This window comes from Lithobates pipiens, unplaced genomic scaffold (genome assembly GCF_037356315.1).
Source record: "Lithobates pipiens isolate NorthernLeopardFrog02 unplaced genomic scaffold, aLitPip1_a1.2 Scaffold_8, whole genome shotgun sequence".
NCBI lineage: Eukaryota > Metazoa > Chordata > Amphibia > Anura > Ranidae > Lithobates > Lithobates pipiens.
Window position 1 is genome coordinate 281,103,453 of NW_027507903.1, and position 20,342 is coordinate 281,123,794.

A 20,342-nucleotide genomic window follows, 5' to 3' on the forward strand; every position below is an offset into this window, starting at 1 on the left:
AGCATTGCTGAAAAGGTTGAAGGGGTGCAGGGTCAGCCTGTCAATGCTCAAACCATACACCGCACACTGCTTCAAATTGGTCTGCATGGCTGTCTTCCCAGAAGAAAGCCTCTTTTAAGCTAGGTTCACATATCTGCGGTGCGGTTTGCAGTCCGGTGTCCTGTGTGTTTCTGTTCACTGGGTCAGGTGTGATTCAAGTGAAAAATTTCCCCTGAATTTGCACCTTAACCGGACCCAAAAACACACAGGACCCTTTTCAAAACACTGTAGCCGATCTGAACATGTGTGAACCGGTTCTATTGAAAGCTGGTCATGTTATGTGAATTGGATGTGGGTAAAAATGCATCCAATTTGCATATATGTGAACCCAGCCTTAGGTTCTTTGTGGTGCTTTGGCAGTCTATTCCAATGAATGTGTTTCCTTATTGCAATGCAAGTTATCATATGAGCATGCATTTTCACACCAAAATGGGCCACCTTGCTGTGAATGGCCATTTAGTGGAATAAAATTGATTACCATAATGTTGATACAAAAAGAAGATGCTATGTTTTTTTACAGCTGCTTAAAGTGGAGCTCCACCCTCTTTTTCAAGTCCCCTGCATCCCCTTCTTCTCTGGCCCCTTAAACACATTTGGAATATAATTTATTTATTTTTTTTAAACTCACATTGTTATCTTTAAAAGTTATCTTGCTTCCTGTTTCCGGCCGCGGCCTGAACACTTCTTCCCCCGTCCTCTATGCCTCCTGGGAGATGTTTTTTATCAATCCCAGAAGGCACTAGGGGCCGCTGGGCTGTAGTATCGCGTGATTTCCGGACCGGAAATGACGCAATACAAGGCGGCGCCGGCCGGCGCCATTTTAAATAAGGGCAACGTTGCCTTTGTTGCCAGTGTTCATATAGCAGCAGTAGAAGAAGCAGCAGCAGCAGCAGCAGCAGCAGCAGAAGAAGAATCATCATCATCAGCCTCCTCCTCGCAGAGAACAAACGCCTGGAGGATAAAGAAAGCAGCTACTGCTCATCGTAAGTACATGTGTGCTGTGTGCTATGTGCTGGGAAGGGAAGGGGAGGGAACGTTTGATTTGCTTTGCTGGTGAGGTGTTTTTTTGTTTTTTTTTGTCTGTGCTGTGCCATGTGGTGAGGAGGGGACATGTGATGAGAGGTGAGATGTTTGCTTTTTTTCATGGAGATCTGTTATGTGGAGAAGGGTTTGCTTTTTTTCATGGAGATCTGTTATGTGGAGAAGGGTTTGCTTTTTTTCACGGAGATCTGTTATGTGGAGAGAGGATTGCTTTTGAGATCTGCTGGGGGGGGAGGGGGGAGACGGGAGACATGTGCTGTGGGGGGTGGGGAGGCTGTGTGTGTGTGTGTGTGTGTGTGTGTGTGTGTGTGTGTGTGTGTGTGTTTGTGTGTGTGTGTGTGTTGGGACATGTGATGGGAGGTGTGTGTGTTGGGACATGTGATGGGAGGTGTGTGTGTGTGTGTGTGTGTTGGGACATGTGATGGGAGGTGTGTGTGTGTGTGTGTGTGTGTTGGGACATGTGATGGGAGGTGTGTGTGTGTGTTGGGACATGTGATGGGAGGTGTGTGTGTTGGGACATGTGATGGGAGGTGTGTGTGTTGGGACATGTGATGGGAGGTGTGTGTGTGTGTGTGTGTGTTGGGACATGTGATGGGAGGTGTGTGTGTGTGTGTGTGTGTGTGTTGGGACATGTGATGGGAGGTGTGTGTGTGTGTTGGGACATGTGATGGGAGGTGTGTGTGTGTGTGTGTTGGGACATGTGATGGGAGGTGTGTGTGTGTGTGTGTGTTGGGACATGTGATGGGAGGTGTGTGTGTGTGTGTGTTGGGACATGTGATGGGAGGTGTGTGTGTGTGTGTGTGTTGGGACATGTGATGGGAGGTGTGTGTGTGTGTGTGTGTGTTGGGACATGTGATGGGAGGTGTGTGTGTGTGTGTGTGTGTTGGGACATGTGATGGGAGGTGTGTGTGTGTGTGTGTGTTGGGACATGTGATGGGAGGTGTGTGTGTGTTGGGACATGTGATGGGAGGTGTGTGTGTGTGTGTGTGTGTGTGTGTGTCTGCGCGTGCGCTGTGATGGGAGACGTGTGGTGGGGGGGGGGGCGTGTGTGTGTGTGTGTGTGTGTTTGTTGGGACATGTGATGGGAGACGTGTGTGTGTGTGTGTGATGGGAGACGTGTGTGTCTGTGTGCGCGCGCTGTGAGGGGTGTGTGTGTGTGTGTGCGCTGTGTGATGGGAGACATGTGCGGTGGGGGGGGGCACGTGTGTGTGTGTGTGTGTGTGTGTGTGTGTGTGTGTGTGTGTGTGTGTGTTTGTTGGGACATGTGATGGGAGACGTGTGTGTGTGTGTGTGTGTGCGCTGTGTGATGGGAGACATGTGCGGTGGGGGGGCACGTGTGTGTGTTTGTTGGGACATGTGATGGGAGACGTGTGTGCGCTGTGTGATGGGAGACATGTGCGGTGGGGGGGGCACGTGTGTGTTTGTTGGGACATGTGATGGGAGACGTGTGTGTGTGTGTGTGTGTGCGCTGTGTGATGGGAGACATGTGCGGTGGGGGGGGCACGTGTGTGTGTTTGTTGGGACATGTGTGGTGGAGGGACGTGTGTGTTGTGATGGGGGGACATGTGCTGTGTTGTGGGACATTTCCTTTGCTGTGATGGGGTACATGGGACATGTGCGATGCTGTGGGGGGGCCATGTGAGATGTGCGGGGGACATGCAAAGTGAGCTGTGGGGGCATTGGGTTTGGGGGGACGTGGGCTGTACTGGGGGACATGGGAGGTGTGGCGGGACGTGTGCTGTGCAGGTTGATTTTATATCTCTATACCCCTCTATTCCCACGTCACCCTCACCTGCCCCCTTCTTTTCAACTTGCCCACTACCCCTTATCATAGAATGAAGAAATATAGTCATTAAATATATTTATTTATTTTCTTGCAGAAGCTGTAGGACTGTAGAAATTCATATTTACTTGGTCTACGCCATTTACAGGTAAGCAATGAACAAAATAATGCAAGTTATTAACAAATGTGTAGATTTATTATTATTTTTTTTTTTTTTTAAATGTCTAATTTATTTTTTGTTTTATTGTTTTAAATCTCTAGGTTGAAGATCGAATTGATTTTGTGACTTTTGAAACCAAAAAATTAAGACATATAGTACGAAAAGGTTCCCTACTCTAAGCTCAATAATATTTTTAAAGTGTCTCCCCCTCTGTGTCTCCCCCTCTGTGTCTCTCGCGCCTCTCTCTCTCGCGCCTCTCTCTCTCGCGCCTCTCTCTCTCGCGCCTCTCTCTCTCGCGCCTCTCTCTCTCGCGCCTCTCGCGCCTCTCTCGCGCCTCTCTCTCTCGCGCCTCTCTCGCTCGCGCCTCTCTCGCTCGCGCCTCTCTCGCTCGCGCCTCTCTCTCGCGCCCCTCTCTCTCTCTCGCGCGCCCCTCTCTCTCTCTCTCTCTCTCTCTCTCTCTCTCGCGCGCCTCTCTCTCTCTCGCGCGCCTCTCTCTCTCTCTCTCGCGCGCGCCTCTCTCTCTCGCGCGCCTCTCTCTCTCTCTCTCGCGTGCCTCTCTCTCTCTCTCTCTCGCGCGCCTCTCTCTCTCTCGCGCGCCTCTCTCTCTCTCGCGCGCCTCTCTCTCTCTCGCGCGCGCGCCTCCCTCTCTCTCTCGCGCGCCTCTCTCTCTCGCGCGCCTCTCTCTCTCTCTCGCGCCTCTCTCTCTCTCTCGCGCCTCTCTCTCTCTCTCTCTCGCGCCTCTCTCTCTCTCTCTCGCGCGCCTCTCTCTCTCTCGCGCCTCTCTCTCTCTCGCGCGCCTCTCTCTCTCTCGCGCGCCTCTCTCTCTCTCGCGCGCCTCTCTCGCCTCTCTCTCGCGCCTCTCTCTCTCGCGCCTCTCTCTCTCGCGCCTTTCTCTCTCTCGCGCCTTTCTCTCTCTCGCGCCTTTCTCTCTCTCGCGCCTTTCTCTCTCTCTCTCGCGCCTTTCTCTCTCTCTCTCGCGCCTTTCTCTCTCTCTCGCCTCTCTCTCTCTCTCGCCTCTCTCTCGCCTCTCTCTCTCGCCTCTCTCTCGCCTCTCTCTCGCGTCTCTCTCTCGCCTCTCTCTCGCGTCTCTCTCTCGCCTTTCTCTCGCGTCTCTCTCTCTCGCCTTTCTCTCTCGCCTCTCTCTCTCTCTCTCTCGCCTTTCTCTCTCTCTCTCGCCTTTCTCTCTCTCTCTCTCTCTCTCGCCTTTCTCTCTCTCTCTCGCCTTTCTCTCTCTCTCTCTCGCCTTTCTCTCTCTCTCTCTCGCCTTTCTCTCTCTCTCTCTCGCCTTTCTCTCTCTCTCTCGCGCCTTTCTCTCTCTCTCTCGCGCCTTTCTCTCTCTCTCTCGCGCCTTTCTCTCTCTCTCTTGCGCCTTTCTCGCGCCTTTCTCTCTCTCGCGCCTTTCTCTCTCTCGCGCCTTTCTCTCTCGCCGCCTTCCCCTCTTCTGTAATTATAAAAAGGCTTTTTACAAATATTGTTTTTTATTCTGTACATTTAATTGCATATTTAATAAATTTAACATACAAATAAAATTCTATATTCTCATACATTTATGTGGTCGTTTTTTTTTTTTTTTTTAATGGTTATAGGTCAGATTATATCTAAGGTCTGTATCTCACACTCATGTTACTATAAGAATATATACATTTATTATTTCTATATCACACAAGAAAGCAAACCAAAATCTCTTGAGAGTGGAGATATATTTTTTGGTGTAAATACATTAGTCTTTGTTGTGCACCTGGTGACACTATTTATGGCAGAAGTGTGTGGCGACAACTGATGAATAATTAAAATTTATTAAGAAACATTTAAATAAAAAATGTGTTTGAAAATTTATATATTTTTTTTTTTTTTTTTTTTTTTGTGGTGGTTATTGACAGATGCTCTATTCACTTTATTTATCAAAATAATGAAACTAGTTAGATCTAAAAACGTTAATCTTTTATTTCCCCCAATTACACTGACATATAATCTCTCTCGCCTTCTTCCCCTCTGTAATTATAAAAAGGCTTTTTACAAATATTGTTTTTTTTTTTTTTTTATTCTGTACATTTAATTGCATATTTAATAAATTTTAAAGATGCCTAACCGGTTCCCGACCAGCGTACGTCTGCAGAATGGCATGAGCAGGCAAATGTGTGTAACTACGTCCCTTTAAATTTGCCGCCCTGCCATCGCGAGCGCGGTGGTGTGCTGGCCGGGACCCCTACGAGTCCGGTTGCAGGTCTCGCGGGCATACCTGCGATTGTTTCACGGGGCGGCTGAATGAGGAAATGCCGTTGTAAACAGCATCTCCCCGTTCTGCCTAGCAACTAGTGACACTGATCTCTGCTCCATGTGATTGGAGCAGAGATCAATGTTCACTAAATTAAAGCCCAGCCCCCAACAGTTAGTAACACACCCCTAGGAAGACTTAACCCCTACACTGCTACCCACTGCTTAACCCCTTCACCGCCAGTGTCATTTACACAGGAATCACTGCATTTATATAGCTGGGATTGCTGTATAAATGACAATGTTCCCAAAAATGTCTCAAAAATCTCCGATGTGTCCGCTATAATGTTTCAGTCACACAAATCGCTGATAGCCGCCATTACTTTAATAAAATAAAATAAATAAAAATGCCATAAAAACATCCCTTAGTTTGTAAACGCTACTACTTTTGTGCAAACCAATCGCTTACTGCGTGGCTGCTTTTTTTTTATTTTTATTTTTTTTTGACACATGCTGAATTACCTAATCGAGGGTTGCCCAACCGCTGGTCCTCTGATGTGGCACACCATGTCTTGCTCTGAGATGGTGGGTCAGCATGCCCAGATCGCTGATCCTTGACCCGCCATCTCTGAGCATCAGCGCAAAGAACTGAGCTGTTCTTAAAGGAAGCAGAGCCGATGTTTCCTGTATAGCGCCAACTCCTTCACAGGCGGAGTGATACCAAATGTACTCCCGCCTGTGACAGGAAGCATCAGTTCTGCTCTCTACAGCAGCCGCATGCTTCTGCTTTCTGTCACACTAATGCATTGGAACGTTGGTACCAGAGCCAACCATCAGTAACAGCCAGCAGTACCAGTCAGTGGTATCAGCTGGCATTAACCAACAGCAGTAACAGCCAGCAGTTCCAGCACCTGTCCGAAGTACCAGCCCTTGAGGACAGCCAGCAGCAGCCACCAGTTATAACCACCTGGGGGACAGCAGCAACCAGCTGCAGGAATCCTGAGGAAGAAGTGAAGATCAAGGTCAGTTGAGATGCAAGAAAAGAGCCGTGCATCCGTGTGAAAGCGGCCTTAGGCCCCTTTCACAGTATTAGTTCGGGTCTGCCTGTCTGTTTTTCATGAGGACCCAATCTGACCCTCCATTCACCTATATAGAGTGGCAGATGTAAACAGAGTTGTATCTGCTTACAGAAGCCTATCTCTAATCCAATTTCCTTAAATAAATAAATAAGATGTGTCCCCTTCTGTTTGGGCAGATTGGAGGGCCCTTAGGCTAGCGCGAGGTGCGTCTGTGTCTGCTCTACATATGCAGAGTGGACACAGATCTTGCAATCCGCCTGCTATGCTCATTGTGGCCACTTTACTGGACACTTTATTATGTACAGCTTTCATAGCATCGTTTTGAGTGTAGAACTGGGAGAACACTGTAGCCATAAAGGGATGGACATGGTCAGCAACAATACTCAGGTAGGCCGTGGTGGTTAAACCATACTCAATTGGTAGTTAAGTGGCCCAAAGTGTGGCAAGAAAAATATTGCCCACACCATTACACCACCACCAGCCTGAACCAGTGATACAAGGCAGGATGGATTGATTCATGCTTTCATTTTTTTTTTAATGCAAATTTAAGACCCTGCCATCTGCTTGTTACAACATAAAATGAGACTCATTAGACCAGTCAACATTTTTTCAATCTTCTATTGACAAAATTTGGTGATCCTGTTACAATTGTAGCCTCAATATCATCATGTACTTAGATGACTGGAGTGGCACCCAGTGTGCCCTTCTGCTGCTGTAGCCCATCTGTTTGAAGGTTCAATGTGTTGAGCATAAAGAGATGGTATTCTGCATACCTTGGTTGTAAATAGTGGTTATTTGCGTAACTGTTGCCTTTCAGAAATCTGTACCATTAAAAACTCAAATATGAAGTAGGGATTTTAACACACACATAACAAATGGTCCATACTGGTGACACGCACCGCACCCCCTATCCATGCCCCTATATCTACATGCAGGTTGATGGATGCATGGATTACAATCAGGGGGTTGTTTATTTTTGTAAGCATTTGATTAGAGCCATGGGCTCTAATAGGCTTCAAGAAAGAGTGACAATGGCGCAGAGAGCACCGTGCTCAAAGCCCAGCCACTTGTGTGACATTAGCAAATTTAAAATCCTGATTGTGACACTGATTTCCTCCTGGTCAATCATGGGCAAAGGGTCCTGAGACACAACTGGGTGGGAGTCCTAACTAAGACCTGATTGGCCATGATGAGAAGCAAACACCAGGACTCGGGGGAGATGCAGGGGTAAGCCACTGTAGCCGTGACATGGATGGGGTAAGTGCGGGACTGGCAGTCAGTCAATGGGTGAGCGAAGTGGCGATCAAACGATGTTGTGTGGGTGGAGTGAGTTTGCAAGGTGGACCACCCCATCCCCCCCCAAAAAAAATAAAAAATCAAGCAAAGGGAACCAATGCACATAGATAATACTCTATGAATATTTAAAGCGGATGTCCACCCTAAAGTGGACCTTCTGCTCATCGGAACCCTCCCCCCCCTCCGGCACCACAATTGGCACCTTTCGGGGGGAGGGGGGTGCAGATACCTGTACAGTACAGGTATCTGCACCCACTTCCGGTATAGCTCTCTATGCCCCTTTCCGCAAGTGCCCTGCTGCCTGCTGGGAAACGCACAGATCCTAGAGGCAGCGGGGACCGTCCTTATTGCGCAGCGCGACTCGCGCATGCGCAGTAGGGAACCGGGAAATGAAGCCGAAAGGCTCCATTTCCTGATTCCCATACCCAAGATGGCAGCGGCAGCACCCGAGAGACGATCTAGAGATCGGCTTCGGGTGCCGACATCGCGGGCGTGCTGGACAGGTAAGTGTCACTATTTTAAAAGTCAGCAGCTGCAGTATTTGTAGCTGCTGGCTTTTAAAAAAAAAAAATGCCGAGTCCCGGCGGACTCCCGCTTTAATGAATTTTAACGTGATTATATATCTATATAACATAGAGAAAGTAGTTTGTGCAAATAGTTGTAAATTTAAAGTTTTTGGTAAAACTCCCACCATCCCATCTAACACCATAACACACCACCCCCCACCCCCCATTAATTAATATGCTCAGTTTGTATATCTTCAGTACATCTAGAATAAGATGCATAAATGAATTTTGTTGCTGAGATTTGTTTTTATTTTTTTAATGAAAAGCTGTACAGAAAAAAGACGCTGGGTGTAGATATACACACATATATAGACACACATAACGAGAAACATATATAACAAGATATATACACACACACACTCTCTCTCTCTCGATGCATATATAACAAGAGATATAGATATATCTATATAGATATATACATACACACACATAACAAGATACATATATATCTATATAAATATATACATATACACACATACACACATATCAAGATACATATATAACAAGCTTTATATCTCTTGTTATGTAGATATGTCTGCACAGAAGCAAATGATTTAGTTTACAATTAGTATATTTACTTACCTTTTGCTGCTGGTGTCTGTTGTTATAAATGCAGTATATTTCCTGGTTCCTGGAGGGAGGAGGGGAGGAGAGGTTTGCATAGCTAAGGGGCGGCAACTTCCTCTGGCACTGCCGTTGCTATGGAAACCTGACCTGAAACATATTTCACTGCTTGTGCAGCACTGAGCATGTGCGAGATTTGCAAGGCTGAGATCCAGGAAGAAATGCTGTCTGGCTTCAGATGCCCACACCTAAGATGGCCACAGTCTGCTGCAAGTTTATAAAGTTACAAAATGCTGTAATAACCTAACAAAACGGACCTTTGATTACAGACTAACTTTACTAGAATGCTTTAAGCTTGTGTATGATAAGTGTATGATAGGTTATTTTTATTTAAAAAGTCACATTTTGGCTGGAAAACCACTTTAACCTCCTCGCGCCCGCCCTATAGCCGAATTACGGCCGTAGAGCAGGCGCGTTCGTTCGGGCGGTCGTCCCTGGACGGCCTGATGTTTACTTCCGCAATGCGCGCCGCCGCGGGCGCGCATCGCGGAAGTTCTGTGTTCGCCGTGTCCCCCGGGGACAGGCAAACACAGATCGCTGTAAACGGCCAATCACAGCGGCCGTTTACAGCGTGATCGGCGTGTCCAATGGGAGATGATCTCATATGTAAACATATGAGATCATCTCGCAGCGCCGCTCTCCTTCCTCGCACAGACAGTGCGAGAGGGGAGAGATGAACGGCTGCAGCGGCAGCCGTTCTGATTCTGGAAAAAAAAAAATTAAAAAAATGAAATAAAAAGTGCCATCCGCCCCCAGCAGTGCCATCCGCCCCCAGCAGTGCCATCCGCCCCCAGCAGTGCCATCCGCCCCCAGCAGTGCTATCTGCCCCAGTGCCATCCACCCCAGTGCTACCTGCCCCCAGTGCCATCCACCCCAGTGCTACCTGCCCCCAGTGCCATCCACCCCAGTGCTACCTGCCCCTAGTGCCATCCACCCCAGTGCTACCTGCCCCTAGTGCCATCCACCCCAGTGCTACCTGCCCCCAGTGCCATCCACCCCAGTGCTACCTGCCCCCAGTGCCATCCACCCCAGTGCCACCTGCCGTCAGTGCCACCTGCCCCCAGTGCCACCTGCCCCCAGTGCCACCTGCCCCCAGTGCCACCTGCCGTCAGTGCCACCTGCCGTCAGTGCCACCTGCCGTCAGTGCCACGTGTCATCAGTGCCACATAGTGCCATCTGTCATCAGTGCCACGTATCAGTGCCATTTGTCATCAGTGCCACCTGTCAGTGTCACGTGCCATCTGTTGTCAGTGTCACGTGTCATCAATGCCACTTATCAGTGCCATCTGTCATCAGTGTCACGCGTCATCGGTGCCATGTATTAGTGCCATCTGTCATCGGTGGCACATATTAGTGCCACGTATTAGTGCCATCTGTCATCGGTGCCACGTTTCAGTGCCACGTGTCATCAGTGCCACGTATTAGTGCCACGTGTCATCAGTGCCACGTATAAGTGCCACGCGTCATCAGTGCCACATATTAGTGCCATCTGTCATCAGTGCCACATATTAGTGCCATCTGTCATCAGTGCCACCTGTCATCATTGCCACGTATCAGTGCCATCTGTCATCAGTGTCACGTGTCATTGTCCTGGTGCTTCAAAAGTGTAATAAATAGTCAACAAGTTAGATGTGTAACTTATGTTCCTAGAACACATGATGGCGCTACCTGCATGTTGGGCCTCTCTATGTGGCCAGGCTGTGAAAAAGTCCCACACATGTGGTATTGTAATACTCAGGAGGAGTAGCAGAATTTTTTGGGGGGTGTCATTTGTGGTATACACATGCCACGTGAGAGAAATAACCTATTACAATGACAATTTTGTGGAGAAAAAAAAAAAAATGAAAAATCTTAATTTTGCAAAGAATTGTGGGAAAAAAATGACAACATCAAAAAGCTCACCATGCCTCTTACTAAATACCTTGGAATGTCTACTTTCCAAAAAGGGGTCATTTGGGGGGTATTTGTACTTTCCTGACTTGTTCGGGTCACAAGAAGCGAGATAGACCACCAGTACATCAGATGTGATCAATTTTGTGCGATTCGCACCACAGCTTGTAGACTCTCTAACTTTCACAAAGACCAAATAATATCCACTAATTTGGGTTATTTTTACCAAAGACATGTAGCAGTATAAATTGTGACCAAAATTTATGAAGAAAAATTAATAATTTGCATAATTCTGTCACAGAAACAAAGAAATATGCGTTTTTTTTCAAAATTTTCGGTCTTTTTTCATTTATAGCGCAAAAAATAAAAACCCCAGAGGTGATCAAATACCACCAAAAGAAAGCTCTATTTGTGGGAAAAAAAGGACAAAAAATTCATTTGGGTACAGTGTTGCATGACTGAGTAATTGTCATTCAAATTGTGAGAGCACCGAAAGCTGAAAATTGGTCTGGGCAGGAAGGTGTTTAAGTGCCCTGTAAGCAAGTGGTTAAAGAAGAATTCCAGGCATGGTTTTTATTTTTATTTACATACCTACATCCAGCTTGGACCAATGTAACTATGTTTATGACATACCTGGCTGATGCCCCTGGAAGCTAGAAACCACTGAAGCAGACACTGCTGCTACTCCAGTGGTCGCCACTAGCTTTTAGGTCCCATGCTGAGCAGCCGGCCTGATGCATTGTGAGCACATTAGGTTGGCTTCTCAGCACGGGCATCATTCATAGAATACTTTGCATTTTATGAATGAATGCAAAGCATTATCTGATTGGACAAAGTGGAGAAGTGGGTTGGTGACGTCATGCTCTCATCTAATTAATGAATGCTTTGTACTCATTCAGAAAATTCAAAGCATCCTGTGAATGGTGCCCATGCTGAATAGCCGACCTCCTATATTCACAATGCATCAGGCCAGCACTCAGCACCCAGAAGCAAGTGGAGATCACTGTAGTAGTGATGTCTACTTCAGTGATTTCCAGCTTACAGGGGCATTGGCTAGGTATGGTATATACACAGTCAGTGGTCCCAGCAGGACCATTGTAACTATGTAAAAATATGCAATGACTGGAATTCTCCTTTAAAGATCTTCACTGTTGCCAAATCAGAAGAGGTAACACTACCATAGGATGATATGTACCTTATAGACTAATAGCAATTCCTTAAGTGTACAGAAATATGCATAACACATAAAAGAAATGTATTTTCTAAAATTATGGGGAATATTAATTTAGAGTTGTTTCCATTAAAAAAAACATGTATATAGTGTTTCTTTTAACTAAACTGTATTGTTTTATGCTCTTGGATAGATAACATACCAATGGGATTGTATATCTGACTGTAGCACGATATTGAAAACATCAACTAAAACAACACCAACAAGGGCATAAGGGTTGAAAAAAAAAGCAAACTTGGGAAATTGCATTCCAGGGATAAGGCCAGTATTGCATTTGTTAAAAGAACTTAATAGATTGAATGTTGGGTCTGAAGTTTTGGGGACCCCTAAAACTGACTTTAGAGCCCATTCCAAGATCTATAGCCACAAATTGTAATAACCTCCATGACTCATCATATTAGGTATGTGATATTTACATTTTTTCTTTCTTTTTTTTTTTTTTTTACATAAATTCTTCAATTTGATTTCAAGCTCAGGATAGTAACATACAATATGTGTGAATTATTTGGGCAATCAAAATATATTTTACACTCATGCACTGCACAATACCACTCCAGGAATACAGAATATATGCCATAATAAAATTTGCAAGACAATGCACAACGCCATACCTATGAATCTAGTGTAAGTAATAAGAAATTAAAGGATTATTGGTTGCCATGGCTATTGCTACATGTGTGGTGATTTACAGTTTTAATAACATTTATATATTAATTTGCTTTTTAAATGCAGGGGCACAGACTTATTAAAGAACAGAACTGAACATGGTGAGCTCCTTTAGAGGCAGGGACTGATATGAACATTTGAATGTTCTCTATAAGGCCTCATGTAGAAAAAAAACTCCACTTAAGCATTTTTCACTTTTTTTCCCCGAAAACAGCTTCGTTTTAGCCAATCTGTTCATACACATTTTGGAGTTTAGATAAGGTCAACACAAACTACTATTACAGCCTGAATAGAAAATCTTTCTAAAAGCTTGCATAAGATGTTTTTACATAAAGGAAATACAGCATCACAATTCCCATCTTCTGATGACCTTCCTAGACTATTACTAATTTATTCCAGCCATCTCTACATTCTGATAGTTGATATTAAAACTTTTTGAGGAAATAATGATCAAATAAATAATACAAAATATATGCTTACTTGCATACAAAAGGCAAAGTAAAGGGCAGGGGTGATGTGCATAATGCACTCACCAAATTTCAGCAGACTAAAATCAGAATACAGACAGTTTAGCCATACTGTATTTTGCCTCTATACTTTCTTTCACAGTAACATTAGTAAATGCCAAAGAATGCCATGGATTATAAGACTCAGAGTGGTAACATAGGACAGATTTTTTTCTAAAGGCAGTAAAATATTTATTATAATAGGCTTTTAGTCTGAGGGACACCTGTCATGGGAGAAATGCAGTATGTGCCTGCAATTTCTTTTTAAAAAAACTAGCTGCTTGGCCATAAATCTAACCATTTGGCAATACTTTGAGTCACTGAAACAAATATGCTATTTGGAAGAAGCAGGTTCTGATCTGCATGCTTTGTATGGCTCAATGGCATAAAGCACTGAAACAAGAGAGTTAGCATGGCAACCAGGTATCTAGAATTTTTAGAAACAGATCTATTGTGCCAAACCTATAGCATTATTATTGCTTTTTTAAGTTTACTTACCTAGGACGTGTATGTGGATCAGAAGGATCAAGTCCAGATCTGCATGCTTTTTCAGGCTAATAGTACTGAAGCAAGAGACTTATCATTGTGGCCAAGTAGCTAGCATTTGCAGAAGGAAAACTCAACAATCCCACATCCATGTTTCTCCCATGGCAGGCTTATTTTAAAAGAGACCAGTCGTAAGAATAACATAAAGGATGCCATTGCTGTCCTCTCCTGGAAATGATTGTTGCCTGGTTGGCATGCTGACCCTTTTGTTTCATTATTTTAAGTCACAGACCTGAAACAAGCATGTCAATAAATACTTCCAACTTTTCTCTAACTCAGTGGTTTAAAGTAAAAAGCTAATAGGTAAACATAATAGCCAGGCAACTTGAATTTACAAAAGAAGATATGGAACGGCTGAGATCATATTTCTCTTTATTTGTTCACATGGGCACTAGTGAAGATCTACCACACATATATGACTTCCTCTCAAGGGAAGTGGATGTAGAACTAGCAGAGATGGAACAGTAGTATATATCAAGGCCAGGTCCTACCATCCGTGTGCATTTTAATGATGCTTCATAGAGCACTTGAGTTCATTGAGATGCTTATCTCCTTATAATTTTATATTATGCATCTGCATTTTCTTGCATTTTTTCTTAGTTTTTGATGCATTTTTCATGCTATTTTCTTGTGTTTTTAATGCATTTTTCTTGATCTCCAATTGAAGTCTATGGGGTCAAAAATGCACTATGTTGCACCAAAAGAAGCCCCTGCACCTTTCTCCAAGTTTTGAGAAAATATGTTGCATAGGCATTAATAGGCACCAGAGAGTGCATTCCTCTGGTTGAAGATTTATTTGCAGATACCAATGTGTCACAAATGGCATGGGCTTGTACAAGGACTAACTAAAGTGTGAAGTAAGAACACAAACATTCAATCCTGAGAAGAATGAAAAAAATAACAAGCTTGTTTTGTCTGTGAATAAACTTTTAAAATTAATATGGGTCACTTTTCATTTTAGTAGATCAGTTTCAAATTGTTGGGGAGCACCTAGCTAGTGTCAGGTACGCCACCCTGTCAGTGTTCGTATGTATATAGAACCTAATGCATAACTCTAATACCAATCATTACATCAACAGTCAACATCAAATACTATACTCTTCAAAAATTGAGTTGAAACAAAATAGTGATAGCTGGCTAATTTCTAATCGTTGATTTATTATTATACAATATACCTTATCCAACATCACTGCACTGTCATTTATGGGTAGGATGTATCAACATAAATACACATAGTATAAAGATACTATTGAAGAAAAAGGCATAATGTTAGAGAATAATTCCATCAATAGATGTAGCTATGTTATCAGGTCACGTCCAGTGTCCATAGTATCTCAAATGCACACACAAGAGAGGTGGTAACAAAATATGAAGCAGTACATCAAGAAACATAAATTGAAATACGACTAATGTTTGCATCTGAGCTGCTTTGCTATAAGTTAATGCAATAGAAACTTAAACAACTCAGTCCAACTCAGAAGCAACGTGATGAGAAATTTAAAGGAGTCTGATGCTCATGTACATGAGTCTGTAGCAACATCAATCACAAGCTGTCTGATTAGCAGTCATAATCAGCATCAGCTACCCAAACAACAGCCTAATGTGTGAACCCCAGCAGTACAGAGTGTAGAGTACCTATAGGAAACAAATAAGTATGGTGAAGACAACCATCCACAAAAGCACCATATACAGAACAAACAATATCTCTTACCTGTTTTATTATGAAGTCTGCCGAGATTGGGAAATAACAAACAAGAGACAAAAGAACAATAAGAGGAATAGCCATATTTTTCTTCATTGTCCTAATCATTGTAAATTGGACATAATGTAAAAAGAAAAAAAAAATAACTAAAAAGACAGTTCCTGTAGTGTGAGCCTGCACTGCATCTCTATGAGTTTGTTGTGCCTTTAAATCATTTTCCCAAGATCCAGGCCCACCTCTCTTTCCTGTACAGGGTTAAACAACTGAGCATGTGATATCTGCCAGTCACAGGAAAGCATGCAACTTTTCACTATTTGACTTTATAGAGGGACGTTTCGATACAAGCTCAATAGCAGGATATCCTAAATGAGCCATGTGGTCCTGAGACAGAGAAGCTGCTGACATTGAATCTAGTTTGTCATTTGATATGGTTGATTGATGTGTCTGAATCAAATAACTTCAACTTTTCAGAGGGCACTTTCAAGAATAAAGTAGATCTAAACTCTACTCTAAATGGATGATTTATTCATTAAAGTGCATGTCAAGCAAAAAACTTTTCTTTCTGGTTTTGAATAGAGTGGCGAAGGATTAGAACTCATGTCAGATTTGTACTACTATCAGGGGCTCAGTTAGATTTACCCTCACTTCCTGATAATTCTTTCACACAGGAATAGTGATGGCCGAACGGTTCGCCCGGCGGTCGTTTCGCGGCGAATTTCCGACTTTCGCCGTCCGCGGGTTCGAACGCCTTTTTCCGTCGTTCGCCCCGGCGGACTTACGTGTTTAATGTATACAAGAACTTTAACCTTTCGTGACACGTTTATCATGTGTTACAGGACAACCAATTGAGACATGACAGCTCATGGACACTTGGACATTCCCCCTAACCTATAAATACACCCGATCCGGTGGCCATTTTACATTCTTTCTTCTGTCACTGTAGGGAAAGGATCCTGTGTGGAGTAGGGACAGAGAAAACGCTAGCTATTTGGTACACAAAAGTTCTTTTCAGGACTGGTATAGGTGTTAGGTCAGCAGCCTGAGTTTCTTTTGTCAGTTTAGATAAAGGGACAGAGCGCTGTATGCTGCTATTTTAGGGACAGCTCAGCCAGATTAGTCTTTCTTCATCATCATCATCATCATCATCATTAGCTGTTACTATCAGGTCCACAAAAGAGCTGTTCCAGCTAATCGTTCCAGCCTACTCTTTTTTGCCAATTTGTATAGGGACAGGCAGGAAGCAGTGTGTCAGGCAGTGAGGATAATTTTAAAGACTTGCTGTTACTATTAGTTCCACAAAGGTTCTTTTCAGGACTGGTATCAGTGGTACGGTAATAGGCTTGTACACGTATAATATTCTTTCTTCCAAATATAGAAAGAATATTATACTTGACTGCTGCCCTTCTGCTGCAGTCTGCTAAACATTCACAACTCACTTGTTCCACAAAGCTCTTTATCAGGACTGGTAACTTGGTCTGTCTAGGGTGCTACGGTACATAGGCTTGGGTGCGGTACAGTCTGCTGTTCTGTAAGGACCGCTATCGGTCCACAATACATAGGGTTGCCGTGCACTACTGCTGACCGCTGCCCTATACTGCAGCAGTCCTTCATTGGTATAGGGACTGACGTACAGTCTGCTAATCACTAACACACAACCTGCTTGGTCCACAAAAGTTCTTATAAGGACTGGTAACTTGGTATAGGGTGCTACGGTACATAGGCCTGAGTGCGTTACAGTCTGCTGTTCTGTAAGGACCGCTATCGGTCCACAATACATAGGGTTGCCGTGCACTACTGCTGACCGCTGCCCTATACTGCAGCAGTCCTTCAGCGGTATAGGGACTGACGCACAGTCTGCTAAACACTAACACACAACCTGCTTGGTCCACAAAAGTTTTTATAAGGACTGGTAACTTGGTATAGGGTGCTACGGTACATAGGCCTGAGTGCAGTACAGTCTGCTGTTCTGTAAGGACCGCTATCGGTCCACAATACATAGGGTTGCCGTGCACTACTGCTGACCGCTGCCCTATACTGCAGCAGTCCTTCATTGGTATAGGGACTGACGTACAGTCTGCTAATCACTAACACACAACCTGCTTGGTCCACAAAAGTTCTTATAAGGACTGGTAACTTGGTATAGGGTGCTACGGTACATAGGCCTGAGTGCGTTACAGTCTGCTGTTCTGTAAGGACCGCTATCGGTCCACAATACATAGGGTTGCCGTGCACTACTGCTGACCGCTGCCCTATACTGCAGCAGTCCTTCAGCGGTATAGGGACTGACGTACAGTCTGCTAAACACTAATACACAACCTGCTTGGTCCACAAAAGTTCTTATAAGGACTGGTAACTTGGTATAGGGTGCTACGGTACATAGGCTTGAGTGCGGTACAGTCTGCTGTTCTGTAAGGACCGCTATCGGTCCACAATAGATAGGGTTGACGTGCACCACTGCTGACCGCTGCCCTATACTGCAGCAGTCCTTCAGCGGTATAGGGACTGACGTACAGTCTGCTAAACACTAATACACAACCTGCTTGGTCCACAAAAGTTCTTATAAGGACTGGTAACTTGGTATAGGGTGCTACGGTACATAGGCTTGAGTGCGGTACAGTCTGCTGTTCTGTAAGGACCGCTATAGGTCCACAATAGATAGGGTTGACGTGCACCACTGCTGACCGCTCACCTATACTGCAGCAGTCCTTCAGCGGTATAGGGACTAAGAGTTTTGTCACAGGGTCATTTAAAAAATGACATGCAGAGGAAGAGGCAGGCCCTTCCGCAGGGGTGGTAGGGGTAGGGCAGGAGCAACAGGCTTGAGCCAAAGTGGGAAGTTGCAGAAGGTGCGTTCAATTACTTTAAAGGATGCACCAGACTTGGTTGAGTGGCTCGCTCAGCCTTACTCTTCTGCACCCTCCTCATCCTCTCGATCTGCACCCTCTTCTTCACTCTCTGCTATGTGCACCCCCAAAGACACTACCACCAACAACACGACCACCACCACCACCACCACATACCTTCCGCTTGAGTCACTGGAATTATTTTCCGATCCATATCAAGAGGACATTTCTGATGCGCAGCCACTCTTGGTATTGGATCAGGAAGAGGAGGTAGCAACAAGCGCTACTCAGCAGTCTGACGCCAGTACCCAGATCAGCCCAAGGAGGAGGTTGGTCCCCGGTGTTGCTGCCTACTCTACTTATAGCGGTGGGGAAGGTGACGTTGATGATGACGTGTCTAGTGATGTCACGTGGGTGCCCACAAGAGAGGAAGAGGAGGGGAGTTCAGAGGGAGATATGGACCAGCAGATAGGGAGGAGAAGCAGCAATGACTTACATTGCACAGCAGGGACAAAGCAGACTGCAAATGTATCAGGAGCGAGTCATCGACCATGTACGGTCACATCTGGCGCTCCCAGGACACCGGCACATGGCTCCGCAGTGTGGGCTTTTTTTAACGTGTCCGCTGCTGACAATAGCGTTGCCATCTGCAATCTTTGCAGTCAACGCGTTAGTCGCGGTAAGCCCAATACTCACCTAGGGACGACCGCCTTAAGAAGGCACATGAGCAGCCATCACCGAGCCCAGTGGGAGCAACGGAACACACAAAGCCACACTGCAGGCTCTCACCGTCCAGCCTCGTCTTCTACTTCTCCTTCTCCTCTCTCCTCACAATTGTCCTCCACTCCACCTTCCATCACGCCAAGCTCACATTTTTCTGCAAAAAGGCAGGCTTCCGTGGGCCTAATGTTTGAGCGTAAAAAAATGATGACGCCGGATAACCCTCTTGCCCAACGGTTGGCGGCTGGCTTGTCAGAACTCATAGCCCGCCAACTACTGCCATATAAACTGGTGGACTCGGAGGCCTTTCGCAAATTTGTGGCCATTGGAACACCACAATGGAAGGTCCCAGGAAGGAAGTATTTCTCAGAGAAGGGCATCCCAGAGCTATATGGCCATGTTCAGCGGCAAGTGAATGTATCTCTGGCACACAGTGTCGGTGCCAAGATACATCTGACCACAGACACGTGGTCTAGCAAACACGGGCAGGGAAGGTATATCAGTTTTACTGCCCACTGGGTGAACCTTCTGACGGCCGTCAAGCATGTAACCCGTGGCACCCGTGTAGATTTGGTTTTACCGCCACGGATTGCATGCAGGCCTGACTCTTCTTCTCCTCCTCCTACTCCATCCTCCTCCCTCTCCTCCTCAGCTGCCTCCTCCTTTTCCGCTGCTAGCGTCTCTTCCACTGCACCGCCCAAGCTCCCCAGAACCTATTCCACATGCCAGGTGAGACGTTGCCATGCCGTGCTGCGTCTGTTGTGCCTGGAAGCAAAGAGCCACACTGGCCCGGCACTCCTTTCAGCTTTGCGTTCACAGGCAGATGAGTGGCTAACACCGCTCAATTTGACAGTTGGTAAAGTGGTGTGTGACAACGGTGCCAATCTGCTTAGCGCATTGAAACAGGGCAAAATCACGCACGTGCCGTGCATGGCACACGTCTTAAACTTGGTCGTGCAGCGATTCCTTGTCAAATACCCTGGGGTCCAGGACATCTTGCGGCAGGCAAGGAAAATCTCGGCCCATTTCAGAAGATCTTACACGGCCATGGCTCGCCTTGCTGACATTCAGCGGCGACACCATCTGCCGGTCAGACGTCTTATTTGCGATTGCCCGACGCGATGGAACTCAACCTTCTATATGCTTGATAGGCTGCTCCAGCAGAAACGTGCAGTTAACGTCTACCTGTATGAACTCTGCGAAAGAAACGGTTCTGGGGAGCTGGGTTTTTTTTCACCGCGCCAGTGGCTGCTCATGCGCGACACATGCAGACTTCTGCGGCCATTTGAGGAGATCACCAAACTGGTCAGTCGCAGCCATGGCGCCATCAGTGACATGGTACCTTATGCCTTCTTTCTGGAGCGTGCATTGCGTCGTGTCATTGATCAGGCTGTGGAGGAGCAGGAGCGGGAAGATGAGGAAGTCGCAATGCTGGA

General features: G+C 45.5%; 1 protein-coding gene and 1 long non-coding RNA gene across 2 annotated transcripts in view; one reads left to right on the forward strand and one right to left on the reverse strand.

Annotated features, from left to right (window-relative positions):
• STAB2 (stabilin 2) overlaps nucleotides 1-15,529 on the reverse strand; it is a 234,665-nt gene extending 219,136 nt beyond the window's left edge. Inside the window, exon 1 of the mRNA XM_077472148.1 lies at nucleotides 15,353-15,529. Coding sequence (XP_077328274.1) covers nucleotides 15,353-15,451 — 99 coding nt within the window. The 5' untranslated portion in view covers nucleotides 15,452-15,529. The remainder of the gene's footprint in view (nucleotides 1-15,352) is intronic.
• Nucleotides 910-3,355, forward strand: LOC143960171 (uncharacterized). The gene is made up of 3 exons (XR_013270273.1): nucleotides 910-1,022; nucleotides 2,961-3,011; nucleotides 3,125-3,355. It is a non-coding gene; the product is annotated as an uncharacterized LOC143960171 (long non-coding RNA).
• Nucleotides 15,530-20,342: the final 4,813 nt, after the last annotated feature.